Genomic DNA, 18,102 nt, shown 5'->3' with positions numbered 1-18,102 from the left:
GTTCTTGTGCATATTCTCTATTTTGACTTTTGTTTAAGATGGAGAAGCTGAATGTTATTGTGTTTGAGATTATAATCACACATTGGTGATTACAGCTTAGAAGTTCCACTCTTCAGTAAACACAGCACATGTTTAAACTTTTGAGGACCACTCAGGCTTCATTAACAGATTCCAGAACTCTGGAGCCCCGTAAATGTAACCAAATGCAGAAGCCTTCTTTGAGTTGACAGCCATGGAAACATTTCTCAGGATATACATCTTATTGCAAATGGGCCCTTTTCCAAAGAATTCCAGAAAACTCACTATACAAATCTTTGTCTCCTTTTCTATCTAGATTCAGGTACTAACTCAGAGAGTAAGACTCCTGACTCCTAACCCAAAGTGAAATTATACATTAAACAGATAAGTTGCTCCTCTGTGTGGGCCTTGGAGGACTGACTCTCTGAATGTCACTACTGGTTGTAGTTTTCCTGACTGCTAACAAGACAGGTGAGTGAGTTAGAGGCTGTAGGAGAGAGTCCCCCACACTCCTATCAGCTTTGTTCTGTCAGTGAGAGGCTATCGCCTGCCTGACCAGTTGGTTTCTTATCTGAAGCAGATAAAGGGCAGGAGATTCCCTGTATTTCACATAGGTATGGAGTTTGAGACAAGCCTTTGGGGCTACTTTCAGAGACTTTTTGTTATTTTTTTCAGATGGGCTCTCACGTCACAAAGGCTGGCCTTGAACTTTTGATTTTCCTGCTTCTATTCCCCCAGTGCTGGAAATGCATTCACCATCATGCTTGGCAAGAGCAAAATTAACAAATGCAAACTCTCCCGCCCCTGTAGCAGCTCTTGTACTGCAGTCTGACACCTGTCAGTCTGGCTGCTGATCTTTTGAAAGCTGCCCCCATTCTACACACTTTTTCAAACAGTCTCCCATGCTGAGATGATAGGAGAGCTCAGGTCCTATCCACCCTCTGATTAGTGGAGCTGTCAGGATTAGCCGTGGAATGTCAAGGTACCCATCCTTCCTACACTGCTCTCACTTGAAGCCTGTTGAGTCTCATGTATTTTGCTTATAGAGTAAACTATTATTTCCTCTAGCGACAGTAAGGTACTAGGGGCACGGTAGACTTCTTTGGTCTTGTTTTGTACCTGATCCCGTCTTTTGTGTGGGTCAAATCAGAGACTAGCCAGTGCCAGTCTGTCCTGTCCTAAGACAGGGAAAGCTTATCAAATACTCGTCAACAGATCTTTGTACCCTGTCAGAGTGGGTTTATGAAAGCTTTTCTGCATTGCTTATCCTAAGCCCAGTTGTACTTTCTAAACTACATCATGTCCCTGTTTACAAAGATTAGCCTGGTTCTTTCCCCCATCTAACTCTAATTCTATACAGAAGAACAAACTAGAAAAGAAAGCTACAAAAGCTGCTTGGCAGGCTGCTATTTCTCTGTCGGTTACCGTGGAAACAGTGATGGCTGGGGGGTTATTAGATAATAGCAGGCAGTTTGTGATGCACTGGAGGGTTAGATGCCAAAAGCCTTGTTTTTGTAGCAAATTACCTTGGATGAGCTCTTTTCCTGATCAGCTGCATCATGCCTGTGGGAGGGGCTTCTCTCCTCTCCCGGATAATTGAGTTGAGGCAAAAGGGGCTTCTCTCTGAGCCAAGGGAGTGGCAGTAAAAACAAGACTATTGGTTGAGTCTTTGAGAACACATTGCTAAATGATTTGTTATATACTTCTGGGAATACTAGAGTATTGAAAAGTCAGCCTGATCATAAATATTGATTCCCGCCCCCCCCCCCCCAACCAGGAGTTTAGAAAGAAGGAAGATATTGAGATCTAAAGTATTATGATACTAAATGGAAACAGGCCAGGCCAGTTCAAAATTAGGGACAAACCTTCTACCTCAGGCAGTAGCCCCCTCTGCTTTGGTTTTCAAGTCATCCATCCTTTTACTTGTTTTGAGCCAGCACCTAACTTGACTTACCCACCCTGGCCGGAAGCTAACAGCCTCCAGAGGATCAGCCTCCAGAGAATTGCAGTTGACCACCATTTAGGCTCCCTCCTTTTCCTTACACTGTCTGATCATGGTGTGTGGCCTGAGAGCTTACAAGAAACACTTGGAAGAAGTTCTTTTTTTTTTTCTTTTTTTTTTAATTAGATATATTCTTCATTTACATTTCAGATGTTGTCCCCTTTCCTGGTTCTCCCTTCCCCCGAAAATCCCATAAGCTATAAGCTATCTCCCTTTCCCTAATCAACCCTCCCTCACTTCCCTGTCCTGGTTTTCCTCTATGCTATGGCATCAAGTCTTTCCAGGACCAAGGGCCTCACCTCCCTTTGGTGTCTAACAAGACCATCCTCTGCTGCCGATGTGTCTGGAGCCATGGATAACTCCATGTGCACTCTCTGGTTGATGGTTTTGTCCCTGGGAGCTCTGGGAGTACTGGGTGGCTCATATTGTTGTTCCTCCAATGGTGCTGCAAACTCCTTCAGCTCCTTGGGTTCTTTCTCTAGCTCATTGGGGACCCTGTGCTCAGTTCAATGGCTGACTGAGAGTGTCCCCCTCTGTATTTGTCATACACTAGCAGAGCCTCACAGGTGACAGCTATATCCGACTCCGGTCAGCATGTATTTATGGGCATCAATAATAGTGTCTGGGTTTTGTAACTATATATGGGATGGATCACTAGGTGGGGTAGTCTCTGAATGGTCCTTCCCTCAGACTCTGCTCCATACATTGTCTTTGTATTTCCTTCTGTGGGAATTTTGTTCCCCCTTCTAAGAAGGACCAGAGTATCCATATTTTGTTCTTCCTTCTTCTTGGGCATCATTTGATATGTGAATTGTATATTAGGTATTCCAAACTTCTGGGATAATATCCATTTATCAGTGAGTGCATACCATTTGTGTTCTTTGGTGATTGGGTTACCTCACTCAGGGTGACATTTTCTAATTCCATCCTTTTGTCTAAGAAATGAATTCATGAAATTCTTAGACAAATGGAAAGAAGTTCTTGATAACCATGTCTTCTCAAACACCCTCCAGTGAAAGTGAAGATCAGCCTTGCTTCCTGTTTCTGCCCCTGGGCTAGAAAACAGTGCCTCCACATACGCTTTAGGCTTACTCTTTTCTCATAAAGGGAAATGAGCGTTGGTTAGTGACTTGAAGGGAACTTGGAATTGCTTTCCCAAGAACATAGTTGGAGTAATCAGTGGATTGGAGTGTTGTAAATGGTCTGTTGGTTGCTTTATCAAGAGCCAAGAAAGGAAGTAAACGGTGATAAGAATGCAGTGGGATCTTGGGAAGGGGGGGACCACTGGGTCACAGATGGTGAGGGGTTTGAACTCCTTGGAGGGTGAGGGTGTCAATGAGGAGAGTGACTATAACAGGAGTGGAAAGGAAATACAGATATGCAGTAAGACATGGAACTCCCAGAGAGTGGGGACTGCCATTGCTTCCTTACTAGCAAGATCCAGCAGAATCAGTGTCCTGCCGTGTTCAGGAAATAATTAACTCCCAAGGTTTTGTTTGCTTGTTTGTTTATAAAGAATCTCATTGTGTAGCTCAGGTTGGCCTAGAATTTTGGATTCTCCTGCCTCAGCTTTTGTATATTTGATTATGCGTGTGTGTGTGTGTGTGTGTGTGTGTGTGTGTGTGTGTGTGCACGCGCATAGGTATAATATGTGTATGTGTCAGAGCATGCATGTGCCACTTCACCCATATGGAGATCAGAAGCATCTTATAGGAGTTTATTGGTTCTCTTCTTTCCACCATCTGGGTCCTGGGGATCAAACTCATATCATCAGGCTGGATGACAGGGGCCTTTACTTTCTGAGCCATCTTTTCAACCCTAGGTTTAGTTGGTTTGTTTCATTTTATTTAATGTTAGGGAAGGGTATTCTTTTGTGTTTGCGTGTGAGAATCAGAGGTTGACTCTGGATGACCTCTTTGATTGATGGCTCTCTACCTAATCTTTTGAGATAGTGTTTCCCACTGAATGTAGATCTCACTGATTTGGCTAGACTGAGTGATTAGCAACCCCGGAGCATCCTCCTGTCTGTCTTCCCAGTGCTCAGAATGGTGCCCTGCCCAGCTTTTTATGTGGATAATGGGGATCTGAACTCAGGATCTCATGTTTATAGTGGGTGCAAGTACATTATTGACTGAGCCATCTCCTCCTCTATTTCTGGATTTAAATCCACATTTTCCAAAATAATGTCTTGTATTTCTGTGTATGCCACTGCTAAGTATGGGGATTGCTGGCAAACTTGACTTTAAAGCCCTATGAGAATAGTAGAGTTTTTCCTATCCTTTGCAATACTCTTGAGACCTGTTCCTGGGGGTTCTGGTGGTTCTGTCATCTCTCTTGGAGGATGGCTAGATAGCTCAGGTAGAAAAGGATTATGTATTTTTGAAGAAGTAGGAGGTCCCATCCTGGGGCTCAGTGAGCCAGCGAGAGGAGTATAGCAGGTGAAGAGATAGGAAGATGGGCAAAGTTAAATCCTCCAGACACTTGGGAATTTCAAAGAGGAAAATTTCAGAACATGAAGAAGCCACTGAATTTGTGGAACAGAAGAGCTTGGCCTGGGTGACTCTGTTAAAGGTCAGTGTTGTTCCTCTGTGGAGCCTAGACTAGAAAGCAAGGGCAGAGCCAGGCACCAAAGAGGGGACCAAGGGAAAAGGAGAAGAAAGCACACTGGATCACCAGAGTTAAAGGGAGCATGAGTTTGTAGGGAGGCCTGAGAACAGGAAGGGGGAAGGATACTCTACCCTACTAGAAGGAGAGGTTACCGTCTTCCACATGAGAAGGCTCCAGGGGATGTTCAAATTTGTGGAGACAGCTAGGTTTCAGTTAGAAGGAAGAGGAAGAGGGCCCCTTCAGGTTGAGGAATGCCAAAGGATATGATGAAAGGTACAGGAAGAGGCGGGCTATGTGTGATCAGCTATTGTCCAGCATTGGTACTGGGTTACCTCTGAGGTGACAGTGGTTAGCTGGATGCCAGGTGTATCTGGATGTGCTTTCCTGGTCTTACAGGACCGCAGTGGCTGGTTTTGTGTGTCAAGTTAATACAAGCTAGAGTCATCAGAGAAAGGAGCCTCCATTGAGGAAATGCCTCCGTGAGATCTAGCTGTGAGGCCTTTTCTCACTTAGTGATCAGTTAGTCCAGGCCATTGTGGGTGGTGCCATCCCTGGGCAGGCTCAGCAAGCCATGAAGAGCAAGCCAGCAAGCAGCACCCTCCATGGCCTCTGCATCAGCTCTTGCCTCCAGCTTCCAGCCCTGCTCAAGTTCCTGCCCTGATTTTCTCTAATGGTGGACTATGATCTGGAAGTGTAAGCCAATGAATAAACCCTTTCTTCCCCAACTTGCTTTTTGGTCATGGTATTTTGTCGCAGCAATAGAAACCCTAAGACAAGGATGAAGGGGGTTTCTGATGCTGCACTCTTAGGGGAGGCTCTTTCATGATAGCATTTCCACTGGAGTACATGTCTAGGAAATGTGTGTTTCTGAACATGGCATCCTCATCACTAACTTCAGATTTTAAGGCCACATCCAGGGCTTTGGCTGTGAGTGCAAAGCTGGGCTTCCCTTGCCTTGGTTTATAACGACCACCCCACCCAGCCCCAGGGCTGTACCAGCAATCATTCTGAACAAATGCATCAGCCAGGGCTTCCCTCTGGATTTCATTAACTTCTAACATGTCTAGGAGGAGGAAGGGTAGGGGTGTGGCTGCTGGTGTGGGCTGTAGTACTCCGCTCTGGTGCCTGCAGAGGACTGTGAGGACTGGTGTGGGCTGTAGTACTCCACTCTGGTGCCTGCAGAGGACTGTGCCTGCAGCGCGGACTCCTGACCTCCAGCTCCTCTGTGTGAGTCAGTGAGGCACTGGGGTGCTCCCCAAGGAGCAGTGAGTGTGCCTGGAGTATGAGTGCTGGCGCCCACCTGCCCTTTCTGTTTACTTTTCTCATTTACTCACCAGAACCTTTCAAACCCAAAGAACGCCAAAAACCAGGGGCAGGGCAGGGAGATGGTAAAAATCCAAAGAGTTGCACGTGGCAGGTGAATTTCTAACAGTTTGTTTTCAGCCACTAAGCTCTGTGGTCCAAAGCTCTGCTTCTCCAGGTCTCATTTTGGAGCAGCTGCTTCTGGGTTTTGTTTTGTTTTTTAAGTAATGTGTTTCAGATCAGTGCCCACTTCATTGTGGGCTGAGTCAGCAGAGTTACCACAGAGATGATTTTGTGGGGTCCCAGCCCTGTGCCAAGTACTTCCCTTTTCACCACTGTGCACAAGAGCCCCAGTGCATTCGGTGTTGTTGTAACTGCCTCAGGCTGGAGAATCCCTGCAGCTGTGCCTGACCCTGCAGCGGTGTTGGTCCTGGACAGGCGCTCACAGGCAGTACACACACCACCTGGGGAAACCAGCTTCAAAGGGATGATAATGTTGACAAAAGCGACATTATTGGCATAGCCATGCATTGAGAGATAGGTCAAAAAAGGGCATGTGGCCTTAGCATGTAGCTACATAGGTAGCTGCACTTGCTGTTAAAACATCATTACAAATATTAAAAAGAAAAGAAAAGAAAGAAAACAAGTGGAAGAAGAGGTGGAGGAGAAGAAGCAGTTTTAGTATACTTATCAAGCAATTTTATCAGTTTTCTTATCCTTGGGCCAGAGAGCTAGGGAACAAACAAACAAAACCAACCTCCATTGTATCTGTGGTCATGTTGAGAAAACTCTGCTTACTCCTGTCAGTGTTCCAGCATCTTGGTTCTGTTCTTGATCATGGAGCACAGATTTGGGGATGAAGATGTAGCTCAGTGGTAGAGCACTTCAAGACCCTGGGATTAATTCCCTAATACTGCTTCCCTCCTTGGGGGTGGGGTAGGCAGCCTAAGAGCAGAGATGCAAGAGCAGCTGAGCAGGGTGGTGGCCCAGGAGATAAAAGCACTTTCTGACACAAACCTGACAATTTGAGTTTGGTCTCTGGAAAAAAAAATCAGGATGTAGTGATACACATCTGTAATCCCAGGATTCCTACAGAGGTGAGAGGTAAGATCACATGTCAACTAACAGGGAGTGAAATGGCAGAAACTAGGGGCAGAGAGAGACAGACTGACTACCTTAATATGGTGAACTCTGATGTCCACATACCGTGTGTGTGTGTGTGTGTGTGTGTGTGTGTGTGTGTGTGTTCTCCTTTTAAAAGGAGAAGGAACAGGAATAAAAGGAAGAGGGGAGGAGGTAAGAAAAGGAAGAAAGGAGGGAGGGAAGGCAGGCAGGCAGGCTTGGGTGGAATAAACTGTCTACACAGTCTCCCTTTCCTTACAGCTTGGCTCCTCTTGAAACATCTGCTCTTCACTCCCCTGTTAGAAGTGTATGAATGCTGTTGTTTTCACGCACTATTGCTCACCGGTGCCCACCTTTAGTGGGCATGAAAACTCCATTTTTCTCTCTTACTAGTGTCTGAAATGCTGCCTTGTCTGGATCATTCATGTGCTTTTCTTGTTACTCCTTACATCCTTTGAGTTTTTCTTGACATTCAAAGATGGCTTAACTATGGATGTTAGAGCTTATCTTTGGGTCTGTTATCATTCTCTTACTTTTCAAGAGAGTATACGCTCCTGGGATGTAACTACCACATGGGAAGGCCCCTTTCTGTCTTGTCCCTGTGTCCCCAGTGAAGAACACTGTGCTTTGATTAAGCAGTGGTAAGAAATAGAAGCTCAGAGCTTGCAGCCTTGCCTGCTCCATGGTGGATAACTTGCCAATCTTTTATCCCAGTGTCTTCTATCACTTTCTCCATATTCAAGAGATATCTCAACTTCAGAATAGCACATGGAAGTTCCAAATTAAGTTTTAAAGTTAGCCATTATTTTCCCCAAAAACATCACCATCACCATCCCACTACATACAAATCCACTTCTGTTGATTATATCATTTTTTCTTGCATAGGTTAATACATTTTCAGTTTGTTTTTCACTGGTTCTCATTTAGACATTTAAACCAGTGTCGAAATATCTTAATTCTTATTTTTCTTTTTTGTTATACCATTGCCCAAAGTTTTCCTTGTGCTCTTGATTCCCCTTCCCCAGCTTCCTGGACCATTGAGATTAGAGTTGCTGTCTGACTGTCCTGACTCTCTAGGTTGGTTTACCTACCTTTCTTCCCCCTTTTCCTCCCTCCCCACCCCTCTTTCCCCCTTCCTTTTTCTTTCTTCTATAAAACATGGTTTTTCTATGTAGCCTAATAAGAGTTTTGAACTGATAATTCACTTGCCTCAAGAACATTGGCATACTCCATCTCCTGCCCTATCTTGCAGCTAGTTTTTCATTGAGATATGTAAAGATCCATCCATCTCAGTGACATCTTCATCCCAGGGTCCTTTACCATTTATCCAAATGCAAAAACTGTCTTTTCCCTGGGTGCCGTCAACCTATGTCATCCCTCTGTCTGGCGTCCAAATCGCAGGTAATAGCTTTAGGAGCAGCACTTCCAGCATTCCTCCTCCCCACAACCATATACTAACTTAGTACCTACTGTGTGTCAGATACTGTGCTTAACTCTGGTGGGAGGTGACATTGAAGGAGAGAAAGATAGAAGTCCCAGGAACTATACAGTAGAAGGAGTGCATGGATGCTGTGCTGTACAACAGAAGGAGTGCATGGATGCTGTGCTGTACAACAGAAGGAGTGCATGGATGCTGTGCTGTACAACAGGAGTGCATGGATGCTGTGCTGTACAACAGGAGTGCATGGATGCTGTGCTGTACAACAGAAGGAGTGCATGGATACTGTGCTGTACAGCAGAAGGAGCGCGGGGCTTTACTGTATGCACAGTGGGAATGAATGGAGACTGGGACATGACCCATTTCCATATCTAAGGATAACTGTGCCCCTGTGTGGATAGCATTGCGTTAGGGAAGAACAAGAGACTACCTGAAGAGCAGTAGCCCAGTGGGAAGCTGCTACCTTAAACCAGATGTTGTGAGAAGAGAAGTGGATTTAAAGTATTTTGGGGGGATGAAGCCATAGAACTTGCCAGTGTTTCAGACATGGGGAAAGAATCAAGAATGATTCCCACATTTTTGGCTTGAGTGATTGATGGGTGGTAGTGCTGCTAATTCAGATGGCAGAGGAAAGGGATTTATTGATTTGATTTTGTCCTTTTGTCAAAAGGTCCTTTCCCTCGATCTATCTTTCTGTGTTGAGTATTTGCATGTATATGTACATACTGTTTGCATAGCAGGTATGCACAGAGGCCAGGAGAGTCATGGAATCCCCTGAAATCTGAGTTACAGTTGTGAGCCACCATGTGAATGTGGGGAACCCAGCCCAGGTTGTCTGCAAGAGTGTCGTCATGTGCTCTTAACCCCCGAGCCGTCTCTCTAGCCCCAGGAATTCTTTTTCTGCATGCTAGATTTGAAATGCCTGGAACTTACACATGTAAAATAGGCCACTGACCATAAAAGCCTTGGCCCTAATTCTCAGAGACATCATGCAGATTGTGCAGCCATCATGAAGTAAAATGCTGATAACACACAGCTATCATAGAGTGTTGCCTATCTTCTGGTCTACATTCTAAAAGCTTTGCCCTTCATCTGCCATGAATCTTAAGTTAATGCTGCTACTCTCCCCATTGTAATATGGGGTAATATGTAGATACGGTAATAGCAGACACCATCAGCTTGCTGCATAGGATGGCTTAGAAATTATTTGCTGAACTTAAAGTAATAATTTATTAATGAATACTGTGTAAAGCTATGGGATTGGCACATTCCTATCCAGGACAAGAGAACCAAAGGAAAGGAGCATACACCCAACCTTGGGTCTGTTTCTGTCATTTAGTTTAGTAGCTCAGAAAGGTCCATTGCTGGTGCTGGAACAGTGGGCAGGATGGAAGCCATAACCAGGTCATCAGGTGGACATTATCTCTGCCTGGCCTGACAAGGTTCCCACTATCCTTTGTCTGGTTGCTCTAGTCTCCTGAATTATCTCATTCCCTGCTTAGCACTTCCTGCTTAACTCAAGTCCTGTCTGGGTTTCCAGGGCTGCAGTAGCCAGTGAGTCTCCCTTGACGCCTCCCGCACAGACACTAGCGATTGACATGTGCCCAGTGCTTCCTGTGAGCTTGGCAAAGGAGAAACGGAGCAGGCGTGCACTCGCTCTGTGTCCCTTGCCCTTTTTGCTCAGTTATGTTTTATTTTTATAGCGATCTTAGTAACAAGATGGGGGTTTTCTTAAATAGCTCTTCTGAGGCTCAGGGAGATGCAGAGAACCAAACACTGCTGTTAACTCAAAGAACGCAGGGAAGCATATTTTGTTTGGACAGCTTTTTCTGCTGTGAGGGAGGCAAAGACTGTGCTATCTGAAGACACAGTAGCATGTGGAGCAGTGAGGGGGTCAGGGAAAAGCAGCAATGACAGGCTAACTGGGCCACTGGGATAGGAGCAGGACACTTCTGCTGGGAACACCTTGAGCTGGCTGTGGCCTTAATTAAAACTTGAAATTTCCTATAAAAACCTCACTTAGCTCCTTCCTCAGAAAAGCTAGAGGATGAGACAACACTCACCCAACATCATTCACCCCTATATGCAGACCCTTGGCTCCTCAGGATTCCCACTGCCCACTGTGTAACTCCTGGCCACACCTCTCTTTTATGTTCTTGCTGATGGCTGGTTCCCTTCAGCAAGGTGAATGCCCCATGTCATGAGGAGGCAGTATGGCGGGACTAGAGGAGCAGAGCTCACCCCTCAGTGGAAGCAGTACTCCCAGGTCTCTGCTCACCCACTACCTGGTCTCCTGCCAGCTTTTCATTCTGTGCTCATGAGGAATGGATAGCATCTCCCTGTGGGTTTGGCTGTGTATGATATATGTATATCTGACATGGCACCTTCATCATGGTCCCAACACAGTAAGCAGGTCACAAGCCCAGCAGGAAGCCTTCCATTAAGTACTTAGTAATTAGGAGAGAAACATTGAGTCTAGGACAGTGGTTCTCAAACTGGGTCTTGTCTCCCTTGGGAGTCAAACAGCCCTTATACAGGAGTCTCATATTAAGTATCATATGTATCAGATACTTATATTACAATTCATAACTGTAGTAAAATTACTGTTGTATGTTCATGTAATACATGTTGTATTACATGAAGAAGCAATGAAAATAATTTTATGGTGGGATGTTAGCACAACATGAGGAACTGTATAAAGGGTTACATTACAAAGGTTGAGGACCACTGGTCTAGAGGGTGGCTCAGTGGTAGGATGCTTACCTGTTGTGCATGAAACCTAGTCGCCCTTCCCCCATATCCCCAGAGGTATGGAAAACAAACAAAAACTGTCCAAAGGAAAAAAAAATGCTGTGTAGACTAAAAGGGTTAAATCTGAAAAATGTCAACTTTTTTTTTTAACTAAAGGAAATGGAGTTGTATATTTAACTTTCCTCAGAATGGAAAAGCCTTTCTAAGCATAAAATCCATGAAAGGGGTCAAAGAAAGGTCAGTGGAGTCAAGTCCAGACATTTTTTATTCAACATCAAATGACAGTTGAAGAGCAGATAGAAAAACAAAAGCAGAACTTCCAAGACTTATGCCGAAGGGACTGCTTGCCAGCTCAGGGTCTGAGGTCAAGAGTTAGGAAAGGGGTCATTCCCACAGCACAGTGGGCAGAGAGACAGATACAGAGACCTCAGATTGGTGCTGGCATACTTCCCTCATGGAATTACACATTGCTGGAGGCTTTGCAAGGAAGCAGAAGGAAGCAGCTTGGCACTAGAAATCAAACACCTTAAAGGTTAGACCCTTGTCCAGAATTCCATCTTTAATATGCTGTCCAAGATGTTTGTGCTTAGTGATGCTTCGCCACAAGTCTACTGCAGTAACCCTATTCCTTTAAAACAACAGCAACAACCAGTCAGGAATCCCATTATATCAAAATCTCCATCTCACACTGCGTTCTTTACTGTTAGACCCCAGCACTGGCACACTGTCTGACACATCTCACACGGTGCTCTTTACTGTTAGACCCCAGCACTGGCACACTGTCTGACACATCTCACACGGTGCTCTTTACTGTTAGACCCCAGCACTGGCACACTGTCTGACACACAGGTAGTCAAATGCACCTGAGAGCCTAAAGAAAACAATGTGCTCGTGCACAGGAATAGGACATGACAATATTGTTGAACTGTGACGTACTTAAAACACCCAAGTGCTATGCTTGTATAGATGGAACTGCTTGTGAACCCTGGAAGGGAGGAAGAGTGGGTTTCTGTCTGTTTTTGAGTACTTTCTTGAGTTACTAGCATCTGTCTACATGTCCTAGTCAGTGTGTTTCTAAGAAGCAGCCGCATGCGCCTATTCCCAACCCTGACTGTAAGCAGGAAAGCTGACACCTAAAGTTAACCCTGTACCCTTACATGAGTTCTGTGGATTATAGAGAGAAGATATGCAGGGTTTGAAGTGATGATGGGTGAGACTTCTAACACCATTTTAGGACAGGAACGGGGTGAGTACCAGAGAAATTCAGATTGCAGAATGTGCATTACCTTTTCCCAAGAAGGGATTTGCCCAGTTTCTTGTCTGTGGTGACCATAATGACATAGCAGTAAACATCCAGGGTTTTCTTCTAAGTACTGTCTTCCTGAGGAAACTGAATAGAGTAGCATCTTGGTAGGGTGGAAGCAGGAGTGTGCAAAGTCTCAGCATTCTTTAGGAGCGAGTACGTGAGCACCGCGATAGACTGCTGTACTTGAGAGTGGGGGTACTCTTCAGCACTGATAGAAAAATAGGCCATTTGTAGTTTTCTGTCTGTTTATAAGGTTTCAACATCTAGTCACCACTCACTCCCCATAGGTTGACTGTTACCTTAGAAGCTTCTTTTAGCTAGTTCTTAAGCACTGTATTACACATGTATGCATATTGGAGTCTGTGCATGTTTACATGCATGCATGTGTGTTTTACTTGCCTGAGTATATCAGGGTCACAGATGTGAACTTTGGTAATATAAGCATTGGTAGCCATGACTGAGCCTTCTCTGATAGTGTGGCCCCTGCTCACCCACATCACCCCAGTCTTTGCATATAGCGGGAGTCCCCCTGGCCTTTTATCTGCCTCCTAGGTGGAAAGTTAGAGTCACTGCCTCCAGGGGCTGCTCTTTCTTAAGGCAGATTGCTCCATCAGTGTGCTCTATCATGTTGGGAGGCTCCCTTGCCTTCTTTAACTGTCCATCTCCTGCAATTAGGAATGTGTTTTCAAAGTTACTGGTGTTAGGAGAAATAAATTACAAGCCAGGGAGAAATGATATTACCTCTCATACCATCTGTTAGGGTGAGCAATTCTCTATCTATACCACTCCTTAGGGACAACCTGAATTGCTCACCCGACAGAGTCTGCCTTTTGGTGTGGTTAGTGGCTATGCTGGATATTATGTGAGACCTTTACCTTCATTTCCGCCAGTGCTGATACTTGCCTCTTGTCTGCGGAACTCTCTTTTGCCTCTCAGCTGCATTCCTGCTTCATGGTTCCAGATGGAGTCACATCGCTCTCCTGTCCCACCTCTACCTCCCCATGGGCTTGTGGGTCTTCTAAATCTCAGAATTGCCCTTGTGTGCTCATGATACCTCCCTCTGAGCATCATTTCACTTTCATCCTCACGTCTGCACAGTTTACAGATCCACGCCATGTTGTCCTCCCTGAAAGCAGGAAAGATCCCTCTGCCTACAGCCCAGTTTCAACTTGAGCTGACCAGCCTTTCAGTCTGTTAAGCCTTTATAGCCTTCTGCTGTCGTGGAGGATGGGCCCCTTTTGATGTTATTCCTTAGCCAGGCATTCATCTCTTCTGGCATACTTTTTCCAAGCACTGGCTTTTGCCTTCTGAAGTGGAGGTGAGTGTGGAGGTAGGTGTGGCCTCCCTGGGCCAGGTCACTTCCCAGTGTGTTCTGGTTGGCTGAGCAGTTAGAGGTCAGTGTTTTGGTGCTTACTGATTCCTGGAAGAGAAAAAGTGGCAGACACAAAACAGAACAAACCAGCCAATCAGAAGTTGTTCCAAACATTGCTTATGTCTTCTGTCTGTAGGAATTCTGGCTGTCCTTGACAAAGTCACTGCCAAGGGCTGGGCCCTGGAACCTAGACTGTTTATACAAGTTTAGTATTGTTTTGATTTTAGATTTTCCTGGGGGAAATCATTGTAAACAGTTAAGTTCTCAGAAAGACCTTTGCAGCAATAAACATAAACAGATTTGCACTACAGTAAATCCTGCAGTAACCCAAATGTAACTGTTGCATGGGAAGGGAGGCAGATGAACACATAGGCCCATTGTCTCTGCCCACAGTGAAAGTGAAGAAAATAGAAAGCTCAGGTCTGTCCAAGTTTCACCCAGGGAGCTCCTAGTAGCTGAGCTAGGAAGCCACAAGGTTGTTCGATGCACCCAACAGCTCTGAGGAGGAGCAAACCATCTCTTGACCTTTATGCAGGTGTGCTGTGGTGACAGTATCAGGCTCTGAGCCAAGCTGTCCAGGTCCAGTATCTGTCCAGGTTACAGTATCCAGGATTTGTGATCTGTTCTCTAAAGCACAAACATCAAACAACCAGGCTTCATAGACAATGATGGTCTAATCAAGCCAGAGCTCCTGTCTTTGAGATATTCCTATCATTACTAGAATTCCTGTTTGGAAAGAGATAGGAATGCATCTCTCAAACACCTAGATTAGCCAATGGAAGAGCTGGGGTTAGAGCAGTGATTTTCTGTGAGTTGTAACCCTTTGGAGGGCAAACACCCTCTTCTATGAGTTGCTTACAACCATTGGAAAACAGAGTTATTTTCATTATGATTCATAACATTAGCAAAATTACAGTTATGAAGTAGCAATAAAAATAATTTTATGTCTGGAGGTCACCACAACATGAGGAACTGTATTAAAGAGTTGTAGCATTAGATGGTTGAGAACCACTGGTCTAAAGAAATTACCAATCATTGAATTAGCATATTATAGCCAGGTGAAACATGCCTTGGTCAAAGGCTGTTTTCTTCCTATGATGCTGAATCATAGCACTATATAAAAGAGGTAGGTGAGTCTTACCTCCCCCTGGGACAGGGTGGGTTTCTCTGGGGAACAGTAATCACAGCTAACTCTTACACAGTTCTTCCTGTTGCCAGTTCCCAAGTCATTTACACATACCGTTTGAGACACAGATTGGCCCTGGGTAGTAGTTACTGTCTTCATTTCCATGGTACAAATAAGTGTATTAAGGAATAGAAAGGTAAAATAGCTGGCTGAAGGCCAAGGAGCTGGCAAGGGACAGAGCATTATGCAAGTCCCCACAGTCTGGCTCAGGAATAACTGCCTCCAGCTTCTCTTGCTTTATGACCATATAAATAAAAACTTTAAAAACTTCAGTGGGATGGCTGCTGTTTTCTAGGAAGAAAATGGAGACTATACATATGTGGAGAGAGTGAAGATACCATTGGATCACGGGGCCTTGCTAATCATGGAAGGAGCCACACAAGCTGACTGGCAGGTGAGGGCTTGCAGGTACCGCCAATGCACTCTGGTGAGCTTCTACCCTGGCCGAGGAGCCATTGCAGACTACACAGAAGCAAGTGCTTATACTGAACAAGTAGCAATAAAATGATGTCATGTCTAAGGAGCTGGTCAAAACAGACCTCTCAGCAGAGGTGGAAGTTTTTGTAGTGACAGAGGAATCCACAACTGTGCTGCCATTGCAGCCACGAGCCACTGTACCTGCTGACCACTTAGAAAGTGACTGGCACAGTTTACCTGCAAATAACCCCAGTTGCTACCATCGTGGGCGTCACAGCCCCACAAACTATTCTAGATCAGTGTGGGTGAGGTCTCATTAAGTACAAACAGTTAAAGTAAAGCAACAGTTTGAAAAGTAGATGTGCCTTGCTACCAGGGCGCTGGCACAGCCTGCTGGGATCCGCTGGGAACTCATTTCAGAGGTGGAAACCCTTTCCCACAGGTCTATAGAGCACCCAGTGCTGCCCATTTAGACAGGGATAGAATGAGACATAAGTTGTAAATCACATTGAACTAATAAAAAAATGCATATATATATATATATATATATATATATATATATATATATATATATATATATATATATATATATATATATATGCTGAACAACTATATTTCCATTTAGCACCGAGTGCCCAAGGAATACCACTCCAGAGAACGGAGAATAAACTTAACCTTTCGGACCGTTTATCCAGACCCAAGAGGAGTTCCCCGGTGACACGTCTGCAGAGTCGCCACTGAGGTGAGGGCTGTGCACCTCACAGCCCCTCGCCGTCTCCCAGAAGCACTTCCAGAAGCTGCTCCATGCACTTCCGTGATGTGGCTGTTTGGAAATGGTGGTGTTTGCTTCTCAGGTCCTACTCCTCCTGAATGAGAGCTGCCAGCACTTCATGATGTCAACATGTCTACTACAGGAAGGGTTACTTTGAGACAACTCTTAAATAAGGGTTATCATTAGGCAAATTAAAAACTGCTCTGGCTGTGCTCACAGATGATTTGGTCCAAAAGCTTTTTTCCTCCTGCCCTGCCCCCTTTAATTTGAAGAAATACAAATGGCCTTGTGCCTCTGGCAAAGATCTGAACATGTTTGTTCCTTATGACGCTAGCAAAATGGAGATATAAATATGTGTCAGTGACTCTGGAGCCTTCCACAGGCAGACAGCTGCTGAAACCCAAACAAAGGTGGCTTCTCTGGGCTTTGTTGAAGTCTTCCTTGACTCCTTAACATCTTGGCTTGTATGTTATTGCAATGGAAAGCTTCGTGTTCAGGGACACTGTTTATTTAGCTGAATTTCCCAGCTGTCAGTTTTCCTGGGGCACACTTAGATTGCAGACCTCTGAATACAGAGAAGGCAGCATGCTCCCATCCACACCCCAGGCACCCACCTGGGACCCCCTCATAAGGAAAGACAGTGCTGTATCCTGGAAGCAACGAATAACTGAGAATGTCAGGAGAACCAGGCTGAAATTTTGGTTGAAGAACAGCAAATGCCCTGTTAGTAACAGCTGTTCCAATAGATTAGTTTCCCCTAGAGAATTCCTTGAGTCATTTAAACTCAGGCCAGATAGAATCAGAGCAGCCCTGCAGGGAATAGCTTGGATGACCTCATGGATCTGCTGCCTTAGATTTCAGAAGCCTGTGACTAAGGCTCTTCTGACTCAATGTTCCCTTTTACTGGGTGCCTGAGTTCAGGGGTTAGCCTGTGATGTCACCAAGGTTTCCAAAACAGAGTGGGGTAGCTGCCCCTTGTTGCATCAGAAAAGCACATGACTCGTTGCCATTGACTCAGGAGAAGTATACCAGATTAACTCAGACCCAGAGGAGAGTGCGTGTCAGTGGATGGAAGTGGGACACGAGCTAGAGTTTCTCCCTTGTCTTGCAGGGAAATTTACTGTCTTGGTTTATAAGCCTGTTTCCATTCCACTCTGTGAGATGGATGGTCCCCATGACATGGAAGGTGCTAGAGGCTGGACAAGCTTACCCAAGGCTCAGATGGAATAAGTATGGAACCAATCTAAAGAGACTCTGGTTCCCTTGTATCAGAGTCTGGTTTTCAAAAACGTGTAGAGCTCCTTTTGTAAGAAATCCTAAATCTGTATACAGTTTGAGCATCATACTAAGCCTTCCTAGGAAGAAGGTATGAATCACCATAAACACAAGCCCTCTATTTAATCTCCCAGCTGTTCCCCGGTTAGAGCCAAGAAAGCCTGGCCTGGTCAGCCTCAGTTAGGAGTTTGATGACTGATGCTGGACTTTCCTCCTCTCTTCCTTATAAATGGAGACTGGCAGGTGGCTCCAGGTCTTCAGCACCCAGCCCCCATTGTAGGGGCTCATCTCTCCCTGCCTTAGAACCGCACTGCATCACTGCACTCATTACAGCCCGTCTGTCAGACCACTGAGAGGCTGTGGTCCTCCATCTGGGTTTTATGGGCCAAAAGCAGTCATAACTTCTGTTTCTTGCCCTTACTGAAGACTCCCATGTGCAGTCAGTGCCAGATATTTCCACCGCTAGGACCCCATGCCTTCTCAAGTATCAAACAGGTTCTTGCCATAAAGCAGAACTACAGAGTTTAGATGTTG

At 45.2% G+C, this 18,102-nt stretch overlaps 1 protein-coding gene across 1 annotated transcript in view; it reads left to right on the top strand.

Annotated features, from left to right (window-relative positions):
* Alkbh3 (alkB homolog 3, alpha-ketoglutarate dependent dioxygenase) overlaps positions 1-16,603 on the top strand; it is a 33,540-nt gene extending 16,937 nt beyond the window's left edge. Inside the window, exons 9-10 of the mRNA XM_052183059.1 lie at positions 15,400-15,498; positions 16,147-16,603. Of these exons, the coding sequence (XP_052039019.1) occupies positions 15,400-15,498; positions 16,147-16,239 (192 nt within the window). The 3' untranslated portion in view covers positions 16,240-16,603. The remainder of the gene's footprint in view (positions 1-15,399; positions 15,499-16,146) is intronic.
* Positions 16,604-18,102: the final 1,499 nt, after the last annotated feature.

This window comes from Apodemus sylvaticus, chromosome 5 (assembly GCF_947179515.1).
Source record: "Apodemus sylvaticus chromosome 5, mApoSyl1.1, whole genome shotgun sequence".
NCBI lineage: Eukaryota > Metazoa > Chordata > Mammalia > Rodentia > Muridae > Apodemus > Apodemus sylvaticus.
This window is presented reverse-complemented; position numbering and strand designations above follow the sequence as displayed.